Below are 22,510 nucleotides of genomic sequence, written 5' to 3' on the forward strand. Positions count from 1 at the left end.
TGTGAAACCAAACCCATTCAAAAATAGGGGGGAGACTCACAAAGAGTAGACTGCTGCTAGAGTCAGTGCTTCAAGAACCACTACGCACAGACATATGCAAGACATGGGTTTCAGCTGTCGCATTCCTTGTGTCAAGCCACTCTTGAACAGCGTCAGAAGCTTCTCACTTCAAAAAGGACTGGACTGCTGCTTAGTGGTCCAAAGCTATGTTCTCAGATGAAAGTAAATGTTGCATTTCCTTTGGATATCAGGGTCCCAGTGTCTGGAGGAAGAGAGGAGATGCACACAATCCATGTTCCTTGAGGTCCAGTGTAAAGTTTCCACAGTCAGTGATGGTTTGCGGTGCCATGTCATCTGCTGGTGTTGGGCTACTGTTTTTTTCTGAGGTCCTAGGTCAACACAGCTGTATACCAGGAAGTTTTATAGCACTTCATGCTTCCTGCTGCTGACCAACATTATGGAGATGCAGATTTCATTTTCCAACAGGACTTGGCCCCTGCACACAGTGCCAAAGCTTCCAGTACCTGGTTTAAGGACCATGGTATCCCTGTTCTTAATTGGCCGCAAACTCGCCTGACCTTAACCCCATAGAAAATCTATGGAGTATTGTGAAGAGGAAGATGCGATATGCCAGACCCAAGAATGCAGAGGAGCTGAAGGCCACTATCAGAGCAACCTGGGCTCTCATAACACCTGAGCAGTGCCACAGACTGATCGACTCCATGCCACGCCGCATTGCTGCAGTAATTCAGGCAAAAGGAGCCCCAACTAAGTATTGAGTGCTGTACACGCTCATACTTTTCATTTTTATACTTTTTAGTTGGTCAAGATTTCTAAAAATCCTTTCTTTGTATTGGCCTTAAGTTATATTCTAATTTTCTGAGATACTGAATTTGGGATTTTCCTTAGTTGTCAGTTATAATCATCAATGTGTGTAATGAATGAATATAATATACAAGTTTCACTTTTTGAATGGAATTAGTGAAATAAATCAACTTTTTGATGATATTCTAATTATATGACAAGCACCTGTAAATATATGCTAATATGCCTCGTTTTACACAACTTTTTATTCATAAAGCAAAGTTATTTATCCATTTTATGGAATAATAAAAAGAGATGCCAGCAAAATGAAACAAACATTTTGAACCTGGCTTCATCCAATGTTCAGCTTTCGGTTCTGGAACGGTATGCAAATGAATGCATATTTAAATAGATAATGCATGAATTTCCATATTTTAACATAACATTTTAGAAACGGTTTGCAATTCTTAATTCAACTAAGGAGGTATGGTGAGATCAATTTTAAAAAAAATTACACCTGGGGTGTCTTGCCTTAAACCATAATTTCTGTTTTGGTGGTTTAACAAAGAAAAGTTTAACTTGTCCAAAACCCCCCAGTGGTAAATCACTGATCTAGGCTATTGCAATTGCATTGCTTTTGATACAACAAAGACATTTTGAGTGTATTTCTTTATTTACATGTTAGATGTACAACCATAAAATATAAACATTTAATTTACTCTGCATGTCATCAATGAGTAATGAATCCTACATCAAGAGCCCCTTAATCCAACAGTCAGTTTAGGTGAAGGAAGTGTGATAGAAGTGAATGCAGAGAAACTGATAAGTGATATATTAAATGACCATAATGTCTAACCAGTATCACTGAAAAAATACTGTGTACATCTACGGTTTCTTACTCGAAAACAAATGAAGAATACATGTATGTCATGTACTGAAGAAGGCTACAATGCAAAAAAAAAAAAAGATACAATATAGTAACATGAGAGCTGATGCAATTTTTTTTACATAATGTACAACACATTCAAACTTGCAAAAATGACTTGGTAGTTGTCTGAAGTTTCAAAATAAGCTGGTCAAACATATTTTCAGAAAAAATTGCCAATTTTGTGAAATGACTTAAAATAGATAACAAGCAATCTAGTTGCTCTTCTTTTTTCCTGACTATACTTCAGGCTGTAATGAAAATGTTTTTGTAACAGTCACATCTGGGCAATAAAGGAATGAAACATGAAGAATTATTTTCTTCAAAGGTGGCAGTTCATTTTAGAATTATTAGAAGGGCAGCAATAAATCCATTCACTGGAAAAACAGTTCTTTTTTTTCAGGAGAATAAATTCCAATGACGCATTTAGGAAAGTTTCTTGTGAGCTCTCATCTCATCGGTCCAAGAAGTCATCTTGAATCCGCAAGTATGCAGGCGGCCAAGAACATTCAGGAAATATTTGTTCCAGGTCAGTCATTTAAAATTTCTCTGGAACACCAAATATTTAATCCATAGAAGATTATTTCACATAATTCAGGGGCGTAGGAATCTCAAAACTTTGGAGCGGAGAAATTTGATAAATGATTTTGGAAACATTTCTCTAGACTCTTGTGCAGTGTAGTTGAAGAAGTTTTGCGGATGAGCCAGGACATCAAACAGGGCCTTCATTAGCTTCTTGTCCTGTAAAGTTAATTAGAAAACATAAATGCATTTTAAATCAATTAAAAAACATCAGTGCAATATATTTTCCCGTCTTCCACATGGTGGCACTATTGTCTGTTTTTTCCTACTGGGATCTGCAACGGCAAACCTCTCGATTTTAGTGCTTGCCTCACATTAATTACTTAAAACCAAGTTACAATTAAACCTGTTTAAAAGCTGCTTTGAAAGACAAAATAATGCACTATACCTTAAGAATTTCTTGATGATTCTCAGAGGCATATAATCTTCCATCCCTAACAATGTCCTCAATGAGCTCCTGGTAGTCCTCTAAGAGATGCACAATAGACGGCATATAAATACTCAACATACTTTCAACACTTAACATACAATACAAACACGTCAGCAATTCAATTCTCACCATCATATGTTACATACGGCACTTGGAAGCCTTTTCCACTGTTTCCTTCATTGGAGCGGAACTGGATCCAGAGTTTCTTTGAACGGGAGGTGAAGGCGATGGGTCGCTCATATGTCTGGCACGTCTCATAAGTCGTCACTGAATTGGGAAGAGCTGTGGGAACAGTAAAGAAACTTCTAAAGACCTCTTCAGTGGCTTATTCGAGCCCCAAGAGATGAAGGAGAGCCCTAATGAGCCCATCGATGCGGCTCCTCCCCCCCTCTCCTCACATGTGTATTCACAATCACCCTGCTGAGCCAATGCATTCAATACCAGACCACAGCCCTGCAACACTCACAGCTCTTCCGCATGACCAAATAGTCCCCACACTCGTCTTCCATAGGAAGGTAGATCTCAGGTACCACAACGAGGATTCTGCGCTTGGGAGGAGGGGTGATGGTCCAGGTGCACTCGATGTTGGCCGGGTAGTTGCCGGGGTAGTTGGGGGATTCGATAAAGCCGGTGAATTCTCCCAGCTCTCCTCCACAGTGTCTGTCTGGCAGGAACAAAATTAAACCACTTAGGCTAGACTATGCAGATAACTTTTTTTTTTTTTTTGAGAAAAGGATAGGCTGAATTGAAAGAATAATCTGAGTTTGTTTGCTTTTTGTTTTTTAAGAGCCTCAAATATAAACATTTTGTGAATTGCTCTTACTTTTACACTGCATAATGTTTGTGGATCCATCAAAATCAGTAGTAGTGTTTCCAGGGCAGGCAATGCAGTAGTTTTGGCCAAACTCCATCTGATAGGTTCCAATGGGACAACGAATGCAACGGTGGGTGCTGGTATTGTAGTAATGCCCTGGGGAGCACTGAACTGTAGGGACAACAAAATCAGTACTTACAATTCTATTAAATATAAAAGAATTATACATTTAAAGATAATAACCTTCTTTAAATCTGCTTATAAAACTGTCCCAGTCTGATCAGTTAAAAAGAGTTGCAAACAATTTCAAATTTAGGCTGGTTTAGGCAGTTTTTTTTCCCCCTAGCAGAGTTGTCTTCATTAATTACACTTCTGGTCAAAATGGGTCATTCAGAATTAATTTTTTTGAAAGACAAAAAATTGACCGTAAAGACATTTATAATCTTACAAAAGATTTCCATTTCAAATAAATGCTGAAGAAATGCATCCACATGAGTCCACAAAATATTAATAACCACAATTGTTTTAAACACTGATAATAAATGAAATGTTTCTGAACACCAAAACAGCATATTAGAATTATTTCTGAAAGGTCATGTGGCACTGAGGACTGAGTAATTGCTGCAGAAGATTCATATTTGCCATCACATTAATAAATTAAATTTCAAAATACATGAAAAATGTAATTGTAAATAGTTACTGTACCCAAACTTTTGAACAGCTTTATAATCTGACTTGTATTATAGCCATATTCTTCTCACCTTTAGTCTCACAGTCTTGGAAGGACACAGAACCATCATATTTGGTTGTGAGGCTTCCTCCACATGGGAAGCAGGAAGTTCGGCCGACCTCAAGCTGATAGGTGCCTTGTGGGCAGGGCACACAGGGCACAAAACCATCATGGGAGAACTGACCAGGACGACACTGACCTAGGATCAGAAAAATGTTAAGAAAATGCCAGACAAACCAAGTTGAACACTTTATTGCCTTCCAAAGAAAGCAAACTGCAAGTGATGTCATGCAAGTTCATTATCTAATAAACTGCTGGCCTCCTCTCATCTCTCTAGTGACCACACTGAATTGGCTACCACTGAGATGGACCCTAACAGCCCCTTTAGTTGTGTCTATCAGCAGAAAGCAGAAGATGTCATCTGCATGGTAAGCTGCCTTTGATGAGCGCGTCTGAGAAGCAGAAAAATGGTGGTGCCTTTCTTTCTCCAAACACAAGACAGGTCTGGAATTCTTTGTTGGTGTGAATGAATCAGACAGTTGAAGATTTGCAGAACTGCATGAAATGACCCCTCCCAGCACTCAAGCTCAACTAGCCATGAGCCTGAGAGATTACCATCAATACAGGTATGCTTCCTGCCTATTGCATAAACAAAAAACAGGATGTGATTCATACTCTTTCTTTGGATGATAGGATGATAGGATGAATGAATGTGGTACATCTTACACAATGAAGAAAATGGAAACTCTCTGTTAAGAAAACGTTATTATGTTAATAATAATTATTACGATGCTAAATAATTAAAAAATAAATAAATATTAAGTCACACTTTATTTTAAGGCCCAGTCGCCATTAACAAACCATTAACTGTGATGTTTCCCTTAAACTCCTAATTTACTGCTTATTAATAGTTAGTAAGGTAGTTTAGGTATTGGGTAGAATTACAGATGTATAATATGGTCATCCAGAATACGTGCATTATAAGTACTAATAAACAGCCAATATTTTATTAATATGCATGCTAATAAGCAACTACTTAATAGTGAGAATTGGTCTCTATTAGTGCTGTCAAATGATTAATCGCATCCAAAATAAAAGTTGTTTTCATAATATGTGTGTGTGTACTTTGTATATTTATTATGTATATATAAATACACACACATACAGTATATATTTAAGAAAATATATTTATATATAATATAAATTAGGCAATTAGGCAATTTTAACCATGTCAGGGCACATTTGAACCCCAAAGCCTGGTTGGTTTTACTAGTGTGATCGTTAGGTTCAGGAAGATCGTTAGGAAGAGGTGGGCAAGAGCGCGGTTCAGTTATATTTAGGTCAGTGAATGTGAGCGCTAACTGTACCAGAGTGCAGATCTTCTGATGCGTGCTGCATAATTGCGTGAATATTTCTGAGCAGCAAAAGCGATAGATCTGTAAAGTAATATATTGTGAGAGGGATGTGTGTTACTGCATCCCATAAGACTCAAAATACTAAACAACAAATGTAAAAAAAAAAAAGATGCACTTCACTGTGTTGAGCGAGAGTGCTTCTGTTCCTCGAGAGTGTCTTCACGTGCTATCGGAAACTTTCTATTTCCAACTTATAAAAGTCATGATTACAAGCTCATTTTTTCTGTTAAAAATAACAGTGGACAGTGGTCTGTGAATGTTGATGCTTAGCCTAAATAATTTGATCAAGAGCATCCCCTCCTGTGGCCCATGATTTGTCTGTATGTGTATTCAGAGCAAGTGAGCAATGGACTTTCATAATAATAAAAAACTGCGTTAACGCGTGAGAAAATAATTGTCGGCGTTAATCAGTTAATGCGTTAACAAGATAATAACACATTAACTTGCCCAGTCCTAATATATACATAATAAACATACATAGTACACACATATATTATGTAAACAAAACTTTGCGATTGCGATTAATCATTTGACAGTACTAACGTATTACCAAATATTTATTTTATATTATTAGGTAATTATTATTAGTTTAATATGTTAAGTTAATGTTATATATACATATTAACATATTATAAAAGCCTGTGATTGGCATAAATGTACATTGTTAAGATCATCTCTGGTTTCAGTCGAATGCCATCTTTGTTGTCATCTCTAACTGCTTTATCTTCCATAATATTCAGGACAGCCTTTATTTCTTGAAGAAAAGGCCAACAACTTGACCCTTTTTTCAAATATATAATGTATGTGATGATGTAACTCCAGTTAACATTTATAATAGACAAATTTATTGTGCTTTGTTGTAGATGCTATTATAGGTAGTGTTTTAGTTATCTTCATAGTTATCATCCGTGGTGTGAACAGGCCTTTTCTTGGTAGAACCAATAAACAGAATTTGATAAAACTAAATAAACTAAATAAATAAATGACAGACAATTATAGAAGCTCTTGACAGTGATAGTGGAAAGACTACAGATGTCTTTGTGAAGTCTCACCTCCACACTCTGAGATGTTGCGTGCCCCTTTGGTTCTTGGGATTCCCCGGCCCTCGGGTCCCGGGCACACGTCACATGACACCTGCCCCTCTTCATCTTGGTACGTCCCAGGGGGGCAAAGAAAGCACCTTCCCTGCTCTCCATCATAGTACGTGCCAACGCTGCATTTGACTAGCACACAGAAAAGTCCGAAATTAGCTGAAACGGAGGCTAAACTTGGAACACAAACGAGGGGCCTCACATTAAGCCGCCAAAGGGGCGCTGCAAATCGACCTGATGCAGCTATGCCAAAAATTCAAACAAATAAGAGAACTGAGGCTTTCCACAGCTGCCTGATCCCCCACATCAAACAGCCCTCACACACATACACAATCCCTCACCTTACTGAACACGCTCAAAGGGAATATTACCTCGCCTAAACCTATGATGTCTGATTAAAGGGAGCGGAACAAAGTCTTTTTAATGTTCGCTTTATAAACCGCTCTGATTTATAGTCCCGCTTTCAAAAGTGTTTTGCACACACTGTGCCTTAAAATAAGCCACGCACCAGTACAGTTCAGTCCTTTAACCGAGTAAGTACGGCAATTTAGAAACGTTCCTTTCATCTCAGTGTCTCTGTGCAAACATCCAACTGACAGTGTTCGGGCGAATTTAGACAAACCTTTTACTCCCGAGGTTTTATGGTAATGATGGCTATTTCCACAAAGGCTTAAACAGCATGACAATTATGTATGCCTCAGCAAACTGCCCAATTTTCCAAGAAGAAAATGTAATTCTCTCAAGAGCAGTTCATTTTTTGTACTCTCTTTTGTTAATCCTGAATGACCATGAGGAGCCACCGTCACATTGTCCCAGGCAGCTTTTATTTGACGGAGCGACGGAGTAAGAGAGAGGAGAGGAAAAGAGTGAGAGAGAGAGAGAGAAAGAGAAAAAAACCTTGAAGCCTTTCAAATGCAAAGTGATGATTCTATTGAATCCTCGAATTGATGGTCCCAAAGAGGTTTAAAGGACCTTTCACCTCTATTCAAGTCCCCACGGCTTTTGCCTATTTGATGACATAGGCAAACACTATGGTATCACAGCGGTAAGGAGCTGAACCCAATAAAAGGGGTCAGGATTGTGAATCCCCCCATTCAGCGGAGTCCAATCGCTCCTTGCGCCTATCAGGCAGGGGCCCGAACTGCTGATGATAATTGATTCCCATGGTGTCGCTGAAGTCAATTCTCTTGAGCCCCTCACTGGCTGGGGTCACACAGAGTGGCCTTGCCTAAGGAGGAATTTGGCTCTTAAACTGCTTGCTTGAATAAACAGCCTGCTAAAACACCCCCCTACAAAAACAAACAAGCAAACAATAACTTAGCACATTCAGGGACAGGAGAGGAAAGCGGCAGCTGAGAGGGCAAACTTATGCGAAACCCTCCTTCTGTGACCGTTTAGCTTTGCTGTTCATGTAGAGTTCATCATTGTGTGTTTTTGGGATATAAAACTAATGGATTGCAAGTTCAATCCATGTTAAAATGTATGTTAGCATGACATTTTACACAAAAATGATAATCGTGTTTCTTCAGTGGAACACAAAGCTGATATTCTGAACAATATTTTTGCCCATACCATTAAAATCAACTGCGAGGAAAAAATGAGATATTCAAAAACTCTAAATATCGTTCAACGGAAGAAAGAAATTCATGCAGTTCAGGAGTGAAAATGACAGGGTGAACTAGAAAAAATTTCATGAAAGTTCTGATCGCTCTTCAGGGTTTAAAAAGCAAAGGCAGGTCTGGAAAGCTGCGAAGAAGTGTTGAAGCACAGATTTTCCCCACCCACTCCAGGAGCTTGAACAAACCCCACTGGGATTTACAATGGAGTGGGCAAACTGAAAAGACTGAACTGCACTTAGTGAAGCAAGCCAGTGGGGGAGGCCAGAGCTGGGAGGAAAAAATATAACTCTTTTTAGAGCTCGATTTAAGCTGGCACTTGGACACTACACTTCTGTGTACCTTAATTGTACGCCTACTGTAGTGAAAAGAGCAAAACTTACAATCCCATATTCAGCATGGATTCAATTAATTACTTATTGGCAAGCAGGTACATTTCACTTGGCGTCGCTTTCCAAACATGTTAAATGAGATGTAGACGTATAGCTAGGGTCTGTTAAGTTAAACTTGTGGGACTTGTGATCTGTAAAACAATGAGGAGGGAGCTGGTCAGTGGTCCTCAGTCTTCTTACTTCATTTTCCTCCATTATCATTCTCCAGTGGAGAGAAACCCAAAATCAAACAGCTCAAAACCCCACACCCCGAGTCTTTTGCAAACTCCCCAGATAGACACAGATAGAGACAGGTATCTGGACCGCAATACTGACATTCAAAAGTGAGCAAGGTTTTTTTAATGTTTTGAAAGAGATCTCTTATGCTCAATTTTTTTTTTTAAATCAAAACAGTCATACTATGCATTGGTTTCTATTTTACTGCTTGTCACCAACCATCTCATATTTCTTTAGATGAATTACAAAGAAGTCTTTACAGCAACTGACAGCCTCGAAAAAGCCGAGAGCCTTTGATGGTCTGCATCACTGCTGAAACTGAGCCTGTAAAAGATAATGGACTTTTCCATCATAAAAGAGGACAAACATCCTCAGCAGTACCGTCACCTTAAAAAGGCATCTTTGAAAGAGCCTTATGTCGAAGACAATGAAGGCAATGAGATAATGTTCAACACAATGAGGCCTCCAGACAAAGAGTTAGCTGTGCCTTACATACAGTCCTTCTGAGATGTTTATTCTAGAGGCTAAAGGAAACGGATGCCAAGTTGAACATACGCTGTAGCAAGCTGATCTGAAGTACGCCTGTCACACAAAACATGTCCTCGGCTTCAGTCTTGAGGTTGGAACGGCATTTAGCTATAAGAGCCAACAGCAGCCTTCTGTTTCCCAGTCTTGCCTCTTGAATAAAACTCACGCCAACTTTCTCACACCATCCATATTATACTATATAACACCTAATATACATCAGTCATCTGGCCTGCTCTGATGCCAAATCCTCTTTTACAGTATACAATATTTGAAAAACTGTCGGATATAACCCGATTCATTCCAGCTAGACATAATCAGTGACCTGGAGCACAACCAACATGCAAAGTAAATAATATAATACATATGTGAATCCTAACAAATATTTCGAGTCCTCGAGCAACTGTAAGTGGGTGCGTGTATTTGCACTCACCACATTTTTTGTCGAGCAGAATCTGTCCGGTGCCGCAGTGGTCTGGTGGGTCAGCGGGCCGGACGAGTTTCTTAGCCAGCTCATACTCCGATCCAGCGAAGTGCAGGTGGAACTGCTCCCGGTTAATGGACTTCCGAAGAGTGCGGATAGTCTTCCTAAGCCGCTTCTCAGAGCGCCGCCGAACACATGCCAGGTCACAGCCCTCTGCTGAGAGAAACAATGGATACCATATCTCGTACATAATGCACACTATCCACTATTAAATATAGAACCCACTTCCATCTTAAACCAGGAGATACTTTCACCTGTTGGCTTGTTTTAGTAACAGCGACAGGAGCAGGAAGAGGTAGAGATGCAAGCAAGCAGTGAGAGGCCTAAGGTTTCTACTGAAACATACACATGCGGTGCACGAAACCAACCTGTTACCTCCTCCAGGTTCACATCCAGCTCAAACTGGGCAGTGATGGAGGACCCTTCCTCCTCGCCAGCCTTCCGCCCGTGGCGACTACGTTGCTGTCTGCTTGAAGAGGCACAGTGCAGGCTAACAAAGCTGAACTGGACATTCTCGGTGGCTCTTTTATCTGAGTAAACAGATATTAAAGACTTAATGGAATTAGAGGGTCTGAAATGAAAAGGCAGGCTCAACTCTTATTTTCTTTGAGAACTGAAATCAAATGTATTTTCTTACATCCCTTTTGCTTCCCAGTATGCAGAAAGAATCAAATATGAGCGGAGAAGGAATAAAATATTACAAGTTATAGTCTTTCACTGAAGAGTGTGGGACTCTTTTCAGACCAAACTGATGAAATATATAGTTTTATTTTTGTATTCGTTTTATTATAAGTATCTCTGTGTCTGGCTTGCTGCATCACTCACTTGCTTTTTATTTCCATTAATTGCACTACTTGCGTAGAGGGCAAATAAAAAGAAAACTAATGATTTCTGTTTCGGTCGTACAATTTGACAAATGTAGTCAAGTCACAGTGTTTTATTAATGGGCTTACTTCAGACTTTGACTTAAAGCCTGTGCAAACAAATTGCTGCTTTAGTAGTCAACTGCATTTATTATTTTCAGTGAAAACCGGTACCTGACAGGGCGGTTTTAAAGCTCTGTGCAAGATTTTCCTGACTCCGCTTCAGATTGCACTTCCCCTGTCCAGATTTAAATGTAGCAATGGTTTTGATTCCAGAACCTGTAACAGGAAGGAACACTGACTTATACACTCATCATATTCATCACAAGGACAAGCTACAAGAAAACAAACAAAATATCGACTTTATACAATGATTTCTTGTCTCCAGGGACAGTTCTCCACCATTATTGAGAGTGTCACGATGCATGCATGTTATTTGTGCAAGTTTTTTTTTTTCTTTGCACAAATAAAGTATTCTCGTAGCTTCATAAAATTGTGTTTGAACAACTGATGTCACATGGACTATTTTAACGATATCCTTACTACCTGTTTGTGCCAAGAATGTGGCAGGACTATTTGGGTCTATGCAGGGTCAGAAAGCTCTCGGAATTCATCAAAAATATCTTTATTTGTTTTCCGAAGATGAACGAAGGACTTTATGGTTTTAGAATGACATGAGGGTGAGTAATTAATGACAGAATTGTCCTTTTTGGGTGAACTCTTTACGTACAAAAATCACTAAATTAATAAAAAAAATATATACAAATATATAATAAATATATTAAAGCTAAATAAAATAATAAAACTAAAATTATACATTTTTTCATGTAAAATACAAATATTAGAACATAAAAATGAATAAAAACAATAAAAGAACATGAAATGGATAAAACTGAATTTGATGCAAATTCAAAATAGTATTTTGAAGTAAACAGTATACACTGCTTTGAACAGTTCAAACCCAGTACACATCCACATTGACTTACCTGGGCAATAGGATCCATTCCCTTTCCACTGTCCTCCTGCGTGGCACGGCAAGGGCATGCCACAGGTCACGGTGTATGAATCTTCAGCTCCTACAGATGAAGGTGAAGGTGTCAGAAAAGCTCCAAGCAAACTCTGGCATGTAGAAAAAGGAAGAGCTCTGAATGTTGTAACACTCACCACTACTGATATGAACCTGCGACTGGCAGGTCAGGTAGCAGAGCTCACCCCCTCCCTGCTTACTGCAGTTGAGAGTGGGCCTGGCAGGTGGCCTCACTAGTGCAGAGTCCTCTGCTTCTGAATGTGAAAATCACAGTGCTTAAATCTGAAGCTATGGTATGCATGCTGAGAGGAAGGTGGACGTGTTATGAGTTAGAAAGACAGATCAAAAGCTCAACAATGCAGTGTGTTCGAGATGAGAATATGAATGTACAACGCGACATGTGAGATTTGAGTTAGATAGCACCTGGTATCTGTTTGTTCAGTAATAGCACAGACAGAGAGAGCCAGATAGAGAAACACAAACATAAAACACAAAAGTATCTCCTGCTTTTAACTCCCAGGGATGAAGAACTGATTTCCATCTAAGCCAACATCATCAGATATAGAAACCCAGCATTCAGAATCACTCAGGCTCATCTTACCGATACAGTCTTTCTTGTTCCAGTGCAGTCTGTAACCAGCATGACAGTGGCACTCAAAGCTTCCCATGGTGTTTTCACAGGTGTGCTCACATCCTCCATTGTTCAAACTACATTCGTTTATGTCTGAGAATGGAGGAACCGACAAGTCATTTAGTTGCACTTCATCTGTAATAATTCTGATTATTATTATTATTATTTTTGAATCTTTAAATAGCTGTTTTTAACCTTACCTCCACAATGGGCAAGCCCATAAAGAGTGTAGCCCTTGTTGCAAACACACTGGAAACTACCAGGTGAGTTGACACATGTGTGGTCGCATGTTCTCTCAAAAAAGCACTCGTCAATATCTATAATCAAACAAAATTAGCTTAAATTGAAAACTGCACCGCTTCTACATCAAGCACACTCTCATTTTCTGTTCAAAGGCTCCATATTCAGTTTGAAAGAAATCAATCAAGGCTTTTTATTAATAACAGGGAAAGGTGCTTTCTCAGAAGACTTGTATCCAGGAGAGGGAAGTGTCTGTGTGCTTAAACAAAATATATTCTTTTAGGGTTGAGAGTAATACTCTTAGTCTATGTTAAGGATCTTCAAAGGAATCTTGCAAGTTGATACTGGCACCCTTCATGAGACTCCCACCCCTGTCTTATCTTTAAGCTTAGTTACAAACACAGATACTAACACCAACCCCCACGCTGCTTCTCTACATTGTGTTGGACCTATAGAAGAAGAAGAGCATCCTACCCTGGCACGAACGCTCGTCCGTCAGCAGTTTGAAGCCTTTTCGACAGTTACATTCGAAGCTGCCAATGGTGTTCCTGCAGTAGTGGTCACAGCCACCATTATGGAGTTCACACTCATCGATGTCTGAGAGACAGAGAAGGACCAAATCACACTGTAGAACATAGATGGACTTATCAGCTATAGGGTGAATCTCACAAAACTTGTCAAGATTATTATCGGTGACATTAACACCCACCCCCCCCCCACCCCCCAAAAAAATAATATATTGCTTAACCCTTTAAAGACCTAGAACATTTTTGTGGCGCACTGACACACCTGCACTTTTCTTTGTTATTCTAGCAGTCAGCATCAAGTGCCATATATAGTTATAAATAGGAGAACATACAGTTTAAGTTTAACTGATTTAAAGTCTCAATTTTCCTTTCGTTTTCTCTAGGAATTAATGAAATTACAGAATTTTAAGAAAAATGCAAGCAACAGTTGGGTGTTTTTTACTGTGTACTCAAACAGAAACTCCTAAAGTTTGGATATTTTTCTTTAGAAAGTTGTGTCTGGGTGTTTTACACTTCCTAAACTAAAATTCTGTTTACATATACCATTCCCCAAGCAAGTTAGCCATTTATTAACTATTGTTATCGATGCTTTTAAGTGAAAAACAGGCCTATTTCGTTAACAAAAACATTTTAATGAGTAAAGAAAATGGAAAGAGTGATATATGATAACAAAACCAAACAAAACAAGTTTTTTCTTCTTCTGAGAAATATATTTTCAATCTGAGTGGACAATAAACACAAACTATGCAGCATATAGTAAAAACAATTGCACAAACTGTCTTCAACAATACAGTGCAAACTATCTTTATGAACTGTATAATTATATAATGATTTACTTAGTATACATAATAAAAATGATCGATCCGTTGGCTGTAATCTGTGTCAGAATCGATTTTGCCGGGACATCGCCTAGCCACCCATTACCTATATTCCAGTGCTTTATCACATATGTACCACTGTTTCATCCTTGTTTTTGATTTGTTTTATGTCAAAAAACTCATGTGTTCTTTGTGCTTTTTCTGAGAGTTTTCTCAGAAAATTATTGTGTTGAATTTTTTATTGTGTGTTTGTATCCATGCACTCATGACAGAATTTACTTTCACTTTGTTTTCATTCATTTTCCAAAGCAATATGTTAAGCAGTAGTTCAAAAGACTACTTATTGGTTTAATATGGGACAGTTTGAACCAATCTGGGCAGGGGGGGAGGGACTAAGCGTCAACAATCATTTCTGTTTGGCTCAGAGGAAGAAAGCATTGGTTTCTTCTGACGAATCAATGTTGTCAAAATGCGATGAAGTAATCACGTACACTACAGCGCCTCTGAATAACCAAATGAGATAAATAGGATATCTTCGAAACATGGAGAATCTCTACTTTACATCACTTTTAAGCATACTTTAAAGCATTCAGATTGGATTAGCAGTTCAAAAGTTGTTAAACATTGAAGAATAGTTATTTTTAGCCACAGGTGGCTGTCTCAGTCTTTGAGGGTTAAATAATATAATATAATATGATATAATAATATTATATATAATTATTAGTGTTCCTGTGGCTCAAGTGGTAGAGCATTGCGTTAGCAGCACAAGGTTGTGGGTTCGATTCCCAGGGAGTACATGTTAGGTAAAAGATATTAGCCTGAATGCACTGTAAGTCGCTTTGGATAAAAGCATCTGCTAAATGCTGAAATTTTATTTTAAATCAAATCAAATTATTAATTGTGATTAATCACATTCAAAATAAAAGTGTTTGATTACAAAATATATGTGTGTGTACCATGTATATTTATTATTAATATACAAATATACACACACATGCATGTATATATTTAAAAAATATGTTATGTTAATGTATATTTATAAATAATATAAATATGAATATACATGTAAATACATGTATATATTTTGAAAATATTTACATGCATGTGTGTTTGTATATATACATAATGAATATACACAATACACACACATATATTATATAAACAAAAACTTTTATTTTGGATGCAATTAATCACGATTACTTATTTGACATAACATAACATAACATAACATAACATAACATAACATAACATAACATAACATAACATAACATAACATAACATAACATAATATAATATAATATAATATAATATAATATAATATAATATAATATAAAACTACTGTTGAAAGGGTTGTGGCCATAAGTTTTTTATGCATAATAAGGATATTTTACCAATAAAAACGAAAAATCAAAGCTGAAGTTTACTCCAGTCTCCAGTGCCACATGATTCTTCAGAAGTGTTTCTAATATGCTGATTTGGTACTGATGTGGTGGAAACTGAGATACATTTACTGTCACTTTTGATCAATTTAATGCACCCCCTTTGAATAAAAGTATTATTTTAACGACCCCAAAACATTGTTTGCTTTTGATTGTCAGGTGAATTGTGAATTGGACATGTTTTTGTGAGATTTAGCCTAAAGGCAACTGAAATATGTGGATAAAGGAAAAATTCGGATTCATACCATTGCAGGATTTGCCATCGGGTTGAAGAGTAAATCCTACTGGGCAGCTGCAGCGTACACCTGTGGATGTGTCCTTACAGGTGCTATCACAGCCTCCGTTATTCAACGCACACGTCTCTGAAGAGCATAAGAAAGAAAAACACGACAAGTTAGAAAAGGCAGGACTGACAGAGAAAGCCTCAGGTTGATCAATAATGTAAATCAGTCACTGCAAGATCAATCAGTTTATTAATATTTTAACAGTCTGTGCTAGGAAGTCTATATGCTACACACTCCACACATGTAGAAGGCCAAGGACAAAGAGGCCATATGCAGCGTTCTGTGTAAATATGAATTGGTACTTGGCAGAGACAAATACAACACTCAACACTGTACGATAAACATCCTCAGTCCCTGTCTCTCTCTGCATGAGAGAATAACATGTGAAATGTACCACTCTATAACCAGGACATATTTTACAAGGGAGAAATCAGAGGTGGTGAAGTGTGGGTCTCCAGTCATTTCACAGTTTACCTAAAAGACTGTGGAATGCTTAGCCTGGCCGGGGTATACGCTTCTAAATATATGCACTATAGGTTAACACAACACTTCTTGGTTTTCTCTATAAGCACTGATATATTTAACCCTATTTATCTTGAAGAAACTGCATACTTTGAATTGATTTGATTATGTATGGATTGTTATTGGTAGGATTTTACCCATAAGCAGTCGACGCTTAACTCGTTTGTCTACCTCGGCCAAGGATGTGGCATTGTGATCAGGGGTGGTGGGGGCCGTTTCATCCCTTTCTAAAAAAGACAGACAACAGAGCATGAGAACAATATATACCTTCCGCGCTGCTAAAAAAAGTTACATTGCCAGGTCACCTAAGAAATGCTTTGTTGACATGTAAAAATTGAATACTCAATCGGATTATTTTAATTTACACCAACGAAAGTTCTTTTAAAGTGTCAGATCAAGAAAAAAAATCAGAGCCAGATGCACAGATGTAGTTTTTAAACAAAATACTAATACTACCTACTACATATAATCAATATTTTACATATGTGACTCTGGACCACAAACGCAGTCATAAGTCACATGGGTATATTTATAGCAATAGTCAACAATACAATCTATGGGTTAAAATTTTTCTTCTGTCGATTTTTCTTTTATGCCAAAAATCATTAGGAGATTAAGAAAAGACGCTGTTGCATGAAGATATTTTGTACATTTCCTACCATAAATATATCAAAACTTATTATTCGATTATTAAGTAGTATGCATTGCTAAGAACCTCATTTGGACAACTTTAAAGTAGATTTTCTCAATATTTTGAGATTTCTATTTATTTATTTATTTTTGCACCCTCAGATTTCAGATTTTCAAATGGTTGTATCTCGGCCGAATATTGTCCTATCCTAACAAGCCATACATCAATGGAAAGCTTATTTATTTGTTATTATAAAAGACCCTTATGACTGGTTTTGTGGTCCAGGGTCACATATAAGCATGGTTTTTCCCATTCATAACAACAGGAAATGTTACATGAGCACCAAATCAGCATAGCAGAAAATTCAATTGAAAACAGTTGTCACAAATTTTAATACTATTACTGTATTTCTGATTCTTAGTGAGCATAAGAGACTTTCAAATTATAATAATCAAAAAAATTAAACACTAAAAAAATCTTCTCAGCCCATCCTTTTGAACACTAGTGGTAAAATATATACATAAAGTATATAATAGAAATTATTCTATAAATAGATACATATTACAAATATTGTTGGTTTATTTGAAACTTGTTTTGAATGAACGTGTCCACTAAATGAAAACATTCATATATACAGTAGAGGAGTGGTTATCAGCTGCATCTTAAACAGGAGACTGTTTATCACATTTTGCCGCGATGTTTTTTTTCTCTGGCATCATCACACAGTGCAATCTGACCTAAAAAGCAACCACACCGATAAGTACACCTTTTCATAAACCAAAAACAACTACAACAGCTACCAATCCCGGGCGAAGAGACCTCCCTGACTGAATGACTCTGTCCTAACCACAGTGGCGCTGTGTTGTAGTGTTCGCAAGATAAATAAAGATCGTCATGTTCTATGCTTCAGGACAATCAAGAAGATTCAGGAGCGAAATCACGGACGATGCTGACAGAACACAGTGAGAGACGACGATAAATGCAGACCCCACACACACACAGCCTGCAGGCTCCAGCTGTACTTCCTCATTATCAGATAAAGCGTGTGTTTGTGTCTGAATGAGAGATCTCTATCACCACCTTTGCACATAAGTAGATAAATTATAGATCATTTTTAAATACTTGCCAAGAGATCATCAGAAACACTAGCTGGAGAAGTGGGTGGGGACAAAAGCTTTAGAAGTAGTAAAGCAGCCTTACCTACACAGGTCCTGCCATCTGTGTGCAGGGTGTACCTGACGTGACACCTGCAGATGGGCCCCTGCTCGGTGTCCTCACAGATGTGCTGGCAGCCCCCGTTGCCATGGTTACAGGTCACTATGCAACAGAACACACACAAACAGCATCACATCAACAGCTCCGGCGAGTCGTCATGTGGTATTTCTCAGCTTAATGGTGGGTCAGAAATGGCATTCACACGTACAGATGCAGCCCCGCTGGTTCTTGGCCAGCTCGAAACCTGGCCGGCACTCACAGGCCACTCCACCTTTCGGTGTTTCCTTACAGATGTGAGCACAGCCGTGTTCTTTATTCATACAGCTCAGGCCTTCTGTGAAGAAGAGATACAATCAGAGAGCCTGAAATGCTTCTTTTCGGTATTGCATAAACGTATTGATACTTTGAAGAAACATTGCGGAATCGGCATTGTCTCCAGAAACTGTGGCATGCCGTTGATTACCACAGAAAATAAATCTGACTCAACCATCGGTTTGTATTAAACTGAATGTTCCTTTAAAAACATAATAACAGGATAGTTATCCCAAAAATAATTCTGTTATTATTTACTCACCATCATGTCAGTCCAAACTTTTATGACTTTCTTTCTTCTGTGGAACACAAAAGAAGATATTTTGAAGAATGCTGGTAACCAAATTAGTCTTGGCGACCATTGCCTTTCAATGTTTGGACAAATAAATAGGTAAAAAACACTGAGACATGCCTCAAAATATCTTCTTTTTTTATGAAAGAATGTCATACATTTTTGGAACAACATGAAGGTGAGCATTTTTAATTGTTATTTTTGGTTGAACCATCCCTTTAAAATTAAATGGTGCTCTTTTTGTTTTATAGGCTATCCACCTTTTTTTCATTGCAGAAAAATTCTGTGAATGTGTAAGACTTACGGTTCATTAGTTGCTCTATGGAAATAATGAGAAGAATAAAAAAAGTGTAGTAAATTGTAAAACTATTTGTACTACAAACCAGTGTGTTCATAATTAAAATAATACATTAAATGTTATTCTAAGACACACTAGTTTGCAATATCAAGAAAAACTAGCTGTATTGTACAGCTAAAATAGTTGGAAGTGAATGACACTGGAAGCCAATCCCATAAAATGTACGAATAACCCGCTCTTCAATGAAAAATAAGGTGGTTACGTAATAAAATAATAACATTTTGACAACCAAACAAAACCTATTGTAAGAAAATAAATATAATAATAATAATATAAGGAAAACAAATTGATTTGATGAACATTCCACGCCAGTTAAGACATAAACCCTATGCAGCTCTGTGGTTTTTCTTAGTAATTGTTTCAGCTACATAATGGACTTTACATCCCTACTTAAGTTAATGGACACATTAGTTAATCTTTCCATTGCTAATTAGTTTCTAGGAATAACAAAAAATGATCAGAGTAGTTTCTTATCAGATAGGGAAAAAATATCCAAACCCCTTGGGGTACCTGTTGTTACAATTCTTTTCAAATTCAACACCATTTAATTCCACCCAGCCTGACCTGACATCAATAGCGGGTCTATGGGTCAGTGTAGAGGGCCGGTTTCCTCCCATTCACTCTGCAGCTCAGTGGATGTGCTGATAGGATTTAGCAAGTTTACCCAGAGAAAGCAAATGGGGTGGAAAGCCTTGCAAACCTTAGCTCAATTTACCGAGGAGAAAACAATACTCGCAGCTGAGAAGCTACAGACACATAAAAAGGTTTTTTATTCTCATCTATGACACAGGCCACAAAGCCCTGAGTGTTGCAGTTATTAACTTGTTTTGTTCCTCTGAACATGGGGCTCCCTTTCCCACAGCATGGGGCCCTTAGGAACTGAAAGGCTATAGATAATGCCCCGGAGAGGGAACCCAACTTAAAAGCTGTCATTCGCCATTGTGCTGTCAATCATGATCTTATGTGAGAACATTTAGAAATTAGGTTGGCTTTCCTTTGCACTTACCCCTGACTTAGCACACTGAAACCTCTGCAAATACACAAAACAAGCCTTTCTTGATGCACTTTTGACATCCAAGTTCAGAAAAATATCCATCACGACCTGACTGGCCACTCATGAACCAAGACCATATTGTTTCTTTTTCCCTGACATTTCCTGACATTTTATAAGTCCAAGCAGGGAAAAAGAGAGGATGCATGATGACCCTGTTATATATTGATCATTCAGTATGATGGGGAACATGTTAGACATGGAGCCATTAAAGGTTTGTTAAAGTCAGTAGCTCACCCACGGAGCGATGGATGCATGTGTGTTGATTGTCACTCAGGAAAAAGCCTTCCTTGCAGCGGCACTCATAGCTTCCCATGGTGTTGACACATACATGCTGACAGCCACCATTGTTGAAGATACATTCATCCACATCTAGAGACAGAGTGTGTTAAATCACTGATAATGGCATCACAAAACAGCACATTTCCACAAACATTTGATCAGATTTGGTTATGTGGATACTTGCTAGTACAAATATACAAAGTGGAAGTGAGGGAATTCTGTTTCAAAACACTTGTAGTATGTTGTGGGAGTAACTCATCCCATTCGACCATTAACTTTCACCTCTCGCACATGTTTACGTGATTTCTTCACGAATTTGTACTTACCGAGACAGTTGTGTCCATCATGTGCCAAATGAAACCCATCAAGGCAAGTACAGCGGTAATTGCCGGGTATGTTGTTACATTCGTGTACACAGCCGCCATTGTATTCCAGATCACATTCATCAATGTCTAGGAAATGGAAAAGAAATCAAGGCTGACAAATGTTTGCAATTTCTGCATTATGTGGGCATTGCCCTTTAAATACAACAGCAAAACACTTTTCTGAAAGAAAGTAAAGATGAACTAAAAACTACTAAAGAATAAACAACTGAAATTCCATACTATGTGTACAGTGCTTGTATACAATAATTTAAAAAGTGAGGTTTTCCAGACTACAGGGTAGTCCCGAGTCTGTTTAAATGAAGTGAAAGGGAGCTGTTACCTTCACAATGTTTCCCGTCCCCTTTAAATCCTGTTTTACAAGTGCACTTGTATGAAGTTGGGGTATTTTGACAAATAGCATCAATGTGACAGGCATCGCTGCCGTCTGCACACTGATCTGAATCTGTGCATCACAAAAATACAACACGAGACTTTACTGTAAACACTGCTGACTTTACACCGCGGATTACTAATGAACTGCAAAACTTCACTATTGTAAATAAACGTCACTACTGTTGTGATGGTAGTAATTAGAGTGCGTAAACAGGGACACTGTAATATAACCTGATACTCAAAATAGATTAAATGACAGGAAAAATATTAATAAGTGTTAAAATAGCTGTTTAGTTTTGACAGAAAAGTAAAAAAGAAAAAAAGAAATCAAAAAAAGGGAGGTAAACAAGTCGCAAAAAAAGCGTTCACATTGAAATTGCGTGTGTAGAGCATCGCGCGTAACAAAAGTGAAGACTCTTACCAGTGTTGTGAGGAACTGCGGCGCTTTGGCGAGTATTTAACAAGAGCAAAAACAAACAGAGGAGCCGTGCAGTCCAAACAGCTCCCATGGTGATCCGTTCAGAGTTTAGGGTCCGACTCAAAAACACGCGTTTACTCGAACACGAGTGTGCCTCTCATTTTCATCCGCACTTCGTCAGTGGATTCGCGCTTGTGAGCGCTTCAACAGAAGATGTGTGCAATAGAGCGAGTGCGCGCGCGTGTGAGCGTGTGTGTGTGAAAGAGAGCCTTTTCTGTCTCTCTCCATGATTCTGTGTGTGTCGGGGGATGGGGGTGTGAGCACATTCACACAGAAGTGTTTCTTTTATTGATCTTCGAGAGCCCATGCAGTACGGTCTCAATCGATTTTAATGCCACAGAATAAAAAGGGGGCAAAAAAAGTGCGATATAATAATTTACAAACTCAGGATTATACTAAACATAGCACATTCCCTCGTAGTACATTCATTTTTAGTGAATTGTAGAAGATTATTATAGCAGTTTATACTGTAAATATGTATGCGCTCTACATTAAATTTCAGCTATGGCTGATTCTTCAATTAAGGCATGACTACTTCAAAGTGTGTTTTATCAAACTATACAACTCACAGTCATAAAGATGTGGTTATGGTCTTGTTCGGCCAGGTGAATTCTCATATAATTTATTATAACTTTTTTTGTTTGTTTGTTTAACGTTGTAGTGTAATAAATTTTTTTAACTTTTCTTGGAAAAGGTTACATGGCAGCAGGTTAATTTTGATTTTATAAATCAAACATAATAGAATGTAGTCTATATCA

The 22,510-nt window shown here is 38.0% G+C and overlaps 1 protein-coding gene across 11 annotated transcripts; it reads right to left on the reverse strand.

The window, feature by feature from the left end:
• Positions 1-1,458: 1,458 nt before the first annotated feature.
• scube2 (signal peptide, CUB domain, EGF-like 2) lies at positions 1,459-22,029 on the reverse strand. Of its 11 annotated transcripts, none has more exons than XM_026211857.1 (23): positions 21,696-22,021; positions 21,222-21,344; positions 20,843-20,968; positions 20,472-20,606; positions 18,430-18,555; positions 18,207-18,323; positions 16,513-16,602; positions 15,815-15,931; positions 13,260-13,382; positions 12,746-12,862; positions 12,516-12,638; positions 12,052-12,165; positions 11,874-11,963; positions 11,062-11,166; positions 10,393-10,554; positions 9,974-10,180; positions 6,753-6,923; positions 4,317-4,484; positions 3,565-3,726; positions 3,208-3,405; positions 2,871-3,023; positions 2,700-2,779; positions 1,459-2,470 (listed from the first exon to the last, which is right to left on the reverse strand). In XM_026211857.1, exons 1-23 carry the CDS (start codon positions 21,781-21,783, stop codon positions 2,324-2,326), a joined length of 3,042 nt encoding a protein of 1,013 aa, XP_026067642.1. In that variant the 5' UTR covers positions 21,784-22,021; the 3' UTR covers positions 1,459-2,323. The 11 variants fall into 11 exon arrangements, with proteins under 11 accessions (XP_026067642.1, XP_026067641.1, XP_026067640.1 ...); XM_026211856.1 differs by having other exon boundaries at positions 12,052-12,168; positions 18,430-18,552; positions 21,696-22,020; XM_026211855.1 differs by having other exon boundaries at positions 9,974-10,177; positions 12,052-12,168; positions 21,696-22,020.
• Between the last annotated feature and the right edge of the window lie 481 nt (positions 22,030-22,510).

Source organism: Carassius auratus, chromosome 30 (genome assembly GCF_003368295.1).
Source record: "Carassius auratus strain Wakin chromosome 30, ASM336829v1, whole genome shotgun sequence".
NCBI lineage: Eukaryota > Metazoa > Chordata > Actinopteri > Cypriniformes > Cyprinidae > Carassius > Carassius auratus.

Bases quoted from the DNA above. Each gene is read 5' to 3' on its own strand.
- scube2 (XM_026211854.1), bottom strand. From the start codon at position 21,783: ATGGGAGCTGTTTGGACTGCACGGCTCCTCTGTTTGTTTTTGCTCTTG. The intron at 12,639-12,745 runs GTAAGGTTAAAA...CTCCATTCTCAG, and splicing joins TGGGCTTGCCCATTGTGGAG to ACATAAACGAATGTAGTTTG. The intron at 3,024-3,207 runs GTGAGTGTTGCA...CTGTTCCCACAG, and splicing joins TTTGGTCATGCGGAAGAGCT to CTCTTCCCAATTCAGTGACG.